The sequence below is a fragment of the Asparagus officinalis genome, chromosome 3 (genome assembly GCF_001876935.1).
Source record: "Asparagus officinalis chromosome 3, Aspof.V1, whole genome shotgun sequence".
Lineage (NCBI taxonomy): Eukaryota > Viridiplantae > Streptophyta > Magnoliopsida > Asparagales > Asparagaceae > Asparagus > Asparagus officinalis.
In genome coordinates, this window is record NC_033796.1 from 20,926,708 (window position 1) to 20,936,728 (window position 10,021).

The 10,021-nt window shown below is 39.1% G+C and overlaps 1 protein-coding gene across 1 annotated transcript; it reads left to right on the forward strand.

Moving 5' to 3' along the window:
* Window positions 8,271-9,648, forward strand: LOC109833313 (probable histone H2A.3). The gene is made up of 2 exons (XM_020400941.1): window positions 8,271-8,540; window positions 9,262-9,648. The coding sequence occupies exons 1-2, from the start codon at window positions 8,352-8,354 to the stop codon at window positions 9,475-9,477; spliced, it is 405 nt and encodes a 134-aa protein (XP_020256530.1). The 5' UTR covers window positions 8,271-8,351; the 3' UTR covers window positions 9,478-9,648.

The following is a 10,021-nucleotide window of genomic DNA, read 5'->3' on the forward strand; positions in this document are numbered from 1 at the left end:
GACAAGCCAAGAATTGTTTTTGATTTAAATAATTAAATTAATCTCTCATAACTACTAGTGGGCCGTGGGCTCATGGGCCGTGGGCCAATGGACCGGGGATTGGGGCTAATCGTACTGAGATGCTAAGTGGCGCTTCGTAAAGCGCACTTTATACTTTGCACGGAGGCATCGGGGCTAGGTGGCGCCACGTTAGCTGCCACTATGGTCGCCTCGCGCATGGGGCGAGCCTCGCGGGTGACCCTCGCGTTCGCAAGAGGGAACGCGACCCTCGTGTTCGTGCAAGGGTGCGACCCTCGTGTTCGCAAGAGGGAACGCGACCCTCGCGTTCGCAAGAAGGAACGCGACCCTCGTGTTCGCAAGGTGCGACCCTAGCGTTCGCGCGAGGGTGCGAGAAACGCGACCCTCGCGTTCAGCGTTACTGCATTCAGCAGTTACACCAATTAAGTCATTTGTTGTTAAAATCATAATGACAATTTGTAACATAATTGCCATAATTGTCATTATGATTTGTAACAGTCAAATTGACTACGGGTGACCCTTGCTGGCCTTAGAGGCCTATAAATAATACCCATTGGGGTAGCTCTTGGTACATACGAAAAACACACTGAAGTGTTCGAGCTATTGTGTTGCTGTTGCAGAGTTTGAAAGCGTGCGAGCTTTGGTCTGTGCCCGAAGGAAATTAGCCCCGAACCAAAAGGTTTTTATAGTTTGAAAGATCTTTGCCTGAACCAAAAGGTTTTTTACAGATCGATAGATTTTTGCCTAAACCGAAAGGTTTTGAACCGAAAGGTTTTAACAGATCGAGGAGACCGTTGCCTTGACCGAAAGGTCTTATAGATTGAGGGGATCTTGACAGTACTTGGTTGGTGCAACACCATTGTATTGTATTATTGTTCATGGAAGCAATTTGGCATTGGGATCATTGCACCGGAGTAAGCCAAATATTATTTTAAGTACAACGTTTCACAAACGCACAACAACTAACTTGAAAAGGTTTTAAAATACAGCACTATAATTTGTTTTACTTCTCACTGATATATATCTGTTTTATTCCAGATTTAGCCATAAGCGCCAACAATCTTAAAATAATATTTTTAATCTACCATGGATCATGGGAGGACTCTTGGAGTGGACTGTCTTAAGTTAGAAAACTTTGACGAATCCAACTTTAACACATGGTGTCGGAAAGTGATCTTCAGGATGCAACTCCTGAAAATTTATTATGTGGTTTCTGAGGAGAAACCCAACTCTGAAGAAGATTCTGAGTCTGAAGCCTCTTAGGCTAGAGATGATCACTTCTGCAGGAGTTATCTTCTTAACTGTCTGGCCGATCATCTAGCAAATGCTTACACAAACAAGACCTCTCAAAGGAAATCTTGTATACTCTGGATGACCAGTACAAGGATGAGGAGAAGTTGTCCAAATCTCACCCCATTGACAAGTTTCTAGACTTCAAGTTTGAAGATGACACTGAGGTTTTGTCTCAAGTCAAAGAGGTTGAAAAGCTTGTTATGAAGCTGAAGGATGAAAAAATCAATCTTTGTCAAACATTCATTTATGGTACAATTGTCAACAAGCTTCATCCATCTTGGATATCATTCTCCACTGACATTCGGAGAAGAAAAAGACAAGTGACTCTGTCTGATTTGAAGAGGTTCATTCGGATGACGAGATTTGGACTCGCACGAAGACTGAGCTCTTTGCTAAGCAGAAGGCGTCTGCTAACATGGTGGCTGCTAACTTTAAGAAGACTAGTAGTTCTTCTGCCAAAAAGAAAAGGAAGTCTTTTAACAAAAAAAATAACCAAAGTTCAAAGAACCTGAATGTTCAGAAGAAAGAGTTCAAGAAGAGCGACAAATATTTTAACTGTGGGAAGCAAGGATATTTTGCCAAGGCCTGCAAAGTACCAAAGAAGGGAACAACACACAATGTCAATCAAATTGACAATTGTGTGGCTATACTTTTTCAGGTGATAACTCCCAACAAAATCTCTGGTTGGTGGTTAGATACATGTGCTACCTGACATGTCTGCTCCAATAGATATATGTTCTCTTCTTATGTTGCTATCAAAGAAAACGTATCAATGACTGATCATTCTATAATTCTTGTTCTTAGAACTGAGACTGTGGTATTGACTCTCTCTTTAGGAAAGACTCTCACATTGAATGATATGAAACATGTTCCCTCAATTGCCAAAAACTTAGTCTCTGAAAGTTTGTTGTGTGATGCAGGTATGAGGCTAGATTTCCAAGGAAGAAAGGTTGTGTTATCATTTAAGAAAATATATTTTCGTAATGCATATCGTACTGATGGCATGTATAAGATCAGTATTATTATACCCAACTCAGTTATAAATAAAATATCCTCTTCTGCATACTCATCTGTGTTATGGCATAATAGGTTGGGACATAAAAATTATAGAAAACGGTTTAGCATGGAGAAGTTAGGATTACTTCCAAAATATGAGGGTAACAAATTTGAGGAGTGTGAAGTCTGCACGCAACCAAAACTAACAAGGAAGCCCTTTCCAAGTGTCACAATAAGCACCAGCCTGTTGGATCTGATTCATTCAGATACTTATGACTTCAAGAGCTTCATCATTCGAGGCGGCATGAAGTACTTCATCACCTTCATTGATGACCATTCTCGCTTCCGTCACATCTACCTGCTGAAATCTAAAGATGAAGCTTACAGTAAGTTCGTCGAGTTTCACACTCATGTGGAGAAGCTACTCGAGTTCCAGATATCAGAAGGCCTAAGCTCGGACCAAAGACAAATAGGTGTGTGTTTCTTGGCTTTGCTAAAGATAGCGATGCTTGCAGGTTCCTAGACCTTGGAACCAACTCTGTCATTGAAGCTGGGGATGCAAAATTCTTTGAGGATAAGTTTATCAAGGATAAAGGTTTATTACTCAAAGATATACCAGAGAATGTTGGTATATCAGATGCACCAAAGGAGCCAGTTTCGTGAGAAACTAAAAGTGTCAATGATGAAGAAGTTACCGAACCACCTTCCAAGCATGTCAGGAGTCAGAAAGATTTTAGAGATGACTTCATCACCTATAATACGGAAGGAGATTCACAGACTTTCTAAGAAGCAATGCAGTCAACAGATATTTTTCTATGGAAAGAAGCTATAGATGATGAGATAGATTCATTGATCCAAAATCATACTTGGGAGCTGGTGGATGTACCTGAAGGTGCAAGGCCTATCAGTTGCAAGTGGGTCTTCAAGAAAAAGCTTCGTCCTGATGGTACTGTTAAGACGTACAAAACAAGACCGGTGGCGAAAGGTTTCTCTCAAAGAAAAGGAATAGATTTCTTTGATATCTATGCACTAGTTTGTAGGATCACTATAATCAGAGTGCTTATCGCGTGGACGGTGATAAAAAAGTTTGTCATACATCAGATAGATATGAAGACTGACTTTCTCAATGGAGATCTCACAGAAGAGGTCTACATGAAGAAATCAGAAGGACTTGATGTCTCAGCTGGTAAAGTTTATAAACTTGTTAAGTCTCTATATGGACTTAAGCAGGTACCGAAACTCTGGCATGAGAAGTTTGAATGGATTGTTCGCAATAATGAGTATCAAGTCTGTGAATCTAATAAGTGCCTATACATCAAGATCACTGAAGGAAAGGTGGTGGTTATCTACCTCTATGTGGATGATATGCTCATCATTAGGAGTGATTTGGAGATAGTAATATCTACTAAAAATTTTCTTTCAGCATAGTTCAGCATGAAGGATCTTAGAACTGCAGATGTGATTCTTGGAATCAAAATCATATACTCTGGAGAGGGTATTGGATTGTCCCAATCTCATTATGTTAAGAGCCAGAAATGTCAGTGCCATATGATTATAACAAGAACCTTCGACCGAACATTGGAAGACCAGTAGAGTAGCTAAGGTACTCAAAGATTATTAGGAGTCTTATGTACGTGATGAACTGCATAAGGCCAGACATAGCATTCGCTGTAGGAATGCTTAGTAGGTTCACAAGTAATCCTAAAAAGCTTCATTGGGATGATGTCCAGAGATTGATGAGATACTTGAAAGGAACTATAGGTCTGAGCTTATTCTACACTGGATATCTAGCTATAATCGAAGGCTATTCAGATGTGAGCTAGTGCTTAGAACCAGATGGGTGTAGATCTACTAGAGGTTTTGTCTTCACCATGGGTGTAGCTGCCATCTCGTGAAAGTCTAAGAAGCAGACTATGATTGCACACTCATCGATAAAAATCTGAGTTCTTCACACTCTATGTTGTAGGAGATGAAACTGACTGGTTCGGTTGTTTTCTTCGAGACCTTCCATTGACAGAATTGCAAGGTGTAATTACTATCTATTGTGATAATCAGGCAGCGAGTGTTGTGGCATCGAACTCGATGTTCAATGAAAAAAAGCAGACATTCGTCTGAAGCATGACTATTAGAGAGAGCTCATTTACCAAAGAGTCATCTCTGTGATTAACGTCCGGTCTTCAGAAAATATGACCGATCCATTGACTAAATGTCTAAAAAAGGACATAGTCGAAAGGACGTCTGCTGGAATGGGTCTCAAAGTTTGGTGAATCTTATAAATACTTATCATTTATATCAAGTTATTAGTTCAAAACTTACGCTACTAATGATAAGATAATTGGTTCAAATTCAAGTAAGATTTTTAAAGTTTGGTGAGTCTTACAAACACTTACTATTTACATCAAGTTATTAGTTCAAAGCTTACGCTACTAATGATAAGATGATTGGTTCAAAAGTCAAGTAAGATTTACAAGTGAAATCCTATCATGACAAAGATGATGATTGTTAAGCCTTAATGGGTTCAAAGCATTTCAGATGCGAGCTGTTGGGTAGGTAATATGTCTAAAGGACTCACCGATGATCCTATCATATAAAGAGGATGGTTGTTAAGTCTTAATGAGTCCAAAGCTTTTCGGATGCGGGGTGTTAGACAGGAAGCACGCCTAAAGGACTCACCTAGAGTCTTATCATGAGAGAGGATAACTCTTAAGCCTTAATGAGTTCAAAGCATCTCGGATGCGGGATGTTTGATAGGAAACATGCCTAAAGAACTCACCTATGCCTAGATGGAGATTTGGTTGTCTCCTATGATGTCTTGTGAAAAGATACCTAGAGCCCTAGCAGAAATCAGGACGTGCACATGGTCATAAATGTACAAGGTAAAATCAAAGGCAAATGCATGTGTGGTTCAAAGTAAAAACTACCACAAATAAGTTTGATCTTGTGTGATCGCTGGATTTTTAGATATGTATTGGTTTAAGTCTCTGCGACACCATGCATCTATCTTTTATTCAGATGGTCTAAAGGGAATTCAAGTCTTTGCGACATCTACCTTATGCACAACGATTGAACAACGACACTGTTACACGATACTAGTTTAAAAACTTGTGGGGGATTGTTAGATTTTTTGGTCAAAACTGCTTTCCAAAAATGAGTTTTCAAACTTTATATTTATTAACTACTGGTAATTTTTAGAAGTCCTTAGTAACGTAGTGGAAAGTAAAAGTTTTGGTGTTTTAAAAAGTCCTGTGTTCGAGTCTTGTTGTAGGCAAGCCAAGAATTATTTTTAATTTAAATAATTAAATTAATCCCTCATAAGTACTAGTAGGTCGTGGGTCGTGGGCCGTAGGCCAATGGGTCGGGGATCGGGGCTAATCGGGTTGAGGCGCTAAGTGGCGCTTTGTATGGTGTTTTTTGCACTTCACACGGAGACATCGGGGCTAGGTGGCGCCCTTTGACGCCACTCATGCTGCCTCACAGTATGCGGGAGAGCCTCGTGTTTGTAGTGTGGGGCGAGCCTCGCTGGTGACCCTCGCGTTGGCAAGAGAGAACACGATCCTCGCGTTCGCGCAAGGGTTCGACCCTCACGTTCGCAAAAGGGAACGCAACCCTCGCGTTCGCGCGAGGGTGCAAGAAACGCGACCCTCGCGTTCACGCATTACTGAATGCAACATTTACAACAATTATGTCATTTGCTGTTACAATCATAATTGTCATTATGATTTGTAACAGTCAAATTGACTGCGGGTGACCCTTGAGCTGGCCTTAGAGACCTATAAATAGTGTCCATTGGGGCATCTCTTGGTACAGACAAAAAACACACTGAAGTGTTCGAGTTGTTGTGCTACTGCTGTGGAATTTGAAAGCGTGTGAAGTTTAGTTTGTGCCCGAAGGAACTTAGCCCTGAATCGAAATGTTTTTACAGATTGAAAGATCTTTGTCTGAACCGAAAGGCTTTTACAGATCGATAGATCTTTGCCTGAACCGAAAGGTTTGGAACCGAAAGGTTTTAACAGATCGAGGAGATCGTTGCATTGACCGAAAGGTCTTGTAGATCGAGGAGATTTTGACAGTACTTGGTTGGTGCACACTATTATACTGTACTGATGTTTCTGGAAGCAATTTGGCCATGTGATCCTTGCATCGGAGTAGGCCAAATATTGCCTTAAGCACAACGTTTCACAAATGCACAGCAACAAACTTGAAAAAGATTTAAAATACAGCACTACAATTGCTTTCATTTCTCATTTATTTATATCATTACAGATTTAGCCACAAACGTCAACACTGTACAAATGGGGAATTAAACTACGTATTGTGTTGGAGTCCAGGCCATAATCGACAGACGGAGATCGCTACTACGTACGCTAAAGTCCAAGGGATATATCACATTTTCCGAGGGCCGACTCTACCTTCTCAGCTTCCATTCTTCATTCTTGCGTGTTTGTTGACGAGTTCGATCCTGCGGTGAGGCTGACGGGTAAACTACGTACCTCGCCCGTCTATCAAAAATCCATCGTGGTTGGCCGAGTCAAAGGGGGAACTGTTGGTGGTCAGGTCAGTTTATGGTCAATATTTGGATTCTTTGGGGGTTTGAAGTTTTAGTGTTAGATCAGAGTGGGGGAGAGTGTATTTGAAAGTTTGGGGGATCGAGTATTTCTTTTGAGTGGTGGTAGTGCGTGTGAGCCTTTTTCTATTGAGGATCATCATAAATTTATTTTATGACGTTTGCATAATCAAGATTACGAGTGATGAGGCATATCAAGATTCGTGAAATATTTTCTATATTCTTACACTACCGTTCCAGGGCACATGATGCGCGCGTGTGATAACATCGTGAGAGATCATCTTACCCAACTTATCAATAAAACATACAGTGTGTTTCAGTTCACTTTCCAAGTGAGAGAGAGCATTTTAGTTCATTCTTCAAAGTATAAAAAAAATTCATAGTTTTTTTCTTAGTATGAGGGTTTTTCATAGTTTTTCAAAATGTGAAGGCATTTTTTTTTTTTGAAATTCTGAAATTTAAGCTCACATGACAAAAAGGGGGCTTTCTTTCAATAGTGATATACAGATATTGATGCATATACTCTACAAAATTTATTCGAAAAAACTGGTATAAAGTGGTTGTTCATCCCTTTTTTTAGCTTTGCGGTAATCATTACATCGAAAATAATCCATTTTTTATTTAAAAAAAAATGGTAATATGGAAACACTACAATGAAAGTTGTAACCTACAATATATTTTTTTTATCATTCGGTAACATATTTTTATGTAACAAAAATAGGGCGCGACACAAATCAAAAGTGTGGCTAGAACATGCATGGAGAGAGCCTTCAGAAAGATGCCCCACCACTAGGTTGATATAGGCCCTTTGGACCAACTAGGTGAAAATGCTATAACTTCCTAGGATATCACCCTATCCTAGGATTACTCTTGTCTAGGCACGCTTAGTTCAGAGTTTGACTAATCCACTACGAAGCATTTTTGCATTTATATCCCAAAACTTACAATTTAAGCTTGTTAATATGTTCTAAAACAATAGTTGTGAGACTATCAATTAGCCTTATTTTGTATCTAATGACAAAACAACGTGGCAGACTTTGCGATAAATTTTGAGCGATGTTTTTTATTAGTGTCACAATCGTTTGATCTTTTGCAATTAAAACAACACTGTTATATGTGTGACAAAATAAGTGTATCACATGTAACTTTAATTATAGTGAAAAGACAAAATTTCCCTCTTTATTCTCATTTTCTGCCCAATTGATATGAGTTGGCAGCTTGCCATCTCATAACCACCAAAACCCAATCCTCTCCCTCTTCTAACTACCCAAATCCAGCCGTCCAAATATCTCTAATCCAACGGTCCATATTCTCAATCCGAGCACTCTCTCCCCATTGGTCGAAACCAAAAGCGCAACCCTATAAATAAAACGCAAACAATTACTCATTAAATAATCTCAAATTCTCCTCTTCCTCCTTCCCTCTTTCGTCCTCAAAAAGCCTAACCGCAAAATTCACAAACCCTAGATCGAGATTCTCAATGGCGGGAAGAGGAAAGGCGATTGGATCCGCAGCGTCGAAGAAGGCGACTTCTAGGAGCAGCAAGGCTGGGCTCCAATTCCCCGTTGGTAGGATCGCTAGGTTCTTGAAGGCGGGAAAATACGCTGAGAGGGTTGGCGCCGGTGCTCCGGTGTATCTCGCCGCTGTGCTCGAGTATCTCGCTGCTGAGGTATTGAAATTTGATGTTTTTTTTGCTTAATTTTGAGTCTGAATGTTATTAGCATAAATTCTCTTCTGCGGCGAACTTTTACTTGTTTTATGTGGATCTTGTTAATTTCATGGGAATTCGTGATAATGGGTTAAATCTATTGCACTTGGAAAGTTTAATGTATTATTGGTTATATTTTTAAGTATGGTTTAAATTGAAATTGTGTTAATACTCTTGGTTTGTTTCATTCATATTTGTTTTTGATAATAACTTTCATATGCGTATTGTCAATTCTTAGAAATTTGATTGCTAATTGTTGGTTATTTATTGTTTGTTCTATTTTAGTTTAGGAATAAAAATATTAGTTATTTTTCTTGGTTCCCAGTAAATTATCCTACCCTTTTCCCAAAAATCAGCCAATAATAATTTCAAAACGGGTATTTCTCAGGGAAGTTATGTATTTTGATAAATAATTAATTTGTACTAATCTTATTAGTTAATTTGTTATGCTGTTGATAGTTTGCAGTTCATGGTTCTTTTAGATTTGGTGCTGAGAAATTTCTGAATCATCTTCATACCAATAATTATATTTTAGCCTGTCCCCCAAAATAGGAAATATAATGACTTGAAAATGGGCATTCATCAGAACTAATATTACAGGTTCTATTGAGTTTATATTGATTAATTTAATCTTTGATGTTGCCTTGACTTTTTTCTCCTTAATAAAATTTTCTGTTAATAGGTTTTGGAGCTTGCTGGAAACGCAGCAAGAGACAACAAAAAGACCAGAATCGTACCAAGACACATTCAATTGGCAGTGCGGAATGACGAGGAGCTCTCGAAACTCTTGGGCACTGTCACTATTGCCAATGGTGGAGTGATGCCCAACATTCACAATCTCCTCCTCCCAAAGAAGGCTGGAGGCTCATCAAAGTCTGCTGCTGATGACGACAGTTGAAGAAGTCTTCCATTTTTCCCCCTTTCTTTTGTAGATTTTACTGTTGGTGATAGTCTAATGTTTGTTGGTCTTAGATTTAGGGTTGTTGCTCTTAAATCTGTGTTTGTAAGTTTGGTGATAATCCGTGGAATGAAATTAAAATTCTTATCATCCAAGAAGGTTTTTTTTACACTTCTCATGGTTGAAAAATCATTGATTCTTTTTCTTTTAAGAAGAGATGAGCTTAGCAGTCTTAAAAGGATTCTGCTTAAGTTGTGTGCATCCTGAAATTCTGCTGCAATGTTTTATAGTTGTGCATTCCACGATTGGATAATTCTAAAATGTTGCTGTTACTAGTAGTTGTCAGACTGGCAAGTTTTCGAGGATGCAAAGGTCTATGATGAAGATAGTATATGAAGAATATAGAAAGGCCCTGGATGGGACTTGTGAAGATTTCTAGTGCATGAGTCATAGTGAATAATGAAGAAGTGATGGCTGGAAGAGCAATTTTGTGTATCCCATGAGAGTTCTCGTGTAATTTATCAGATGGATGAAAGAAGGAAAA

Coding starts and splice junctions, on each gene's coding strand:
- LOC109833313 (XM_020400941.1), top strand. CDS start 8,352: ATGGCGGGAAGAGGAAAGGCGATTGGATCCGCAGCGTCGAAGAAGGCG. Junction 8,541..9,261: donor TCGAGTATCTCGCTGCTGAG/GTATTGAAATTT, acceptor TTCTGTTAATAG/GTTTTGGAGCTTGCTGGAAA.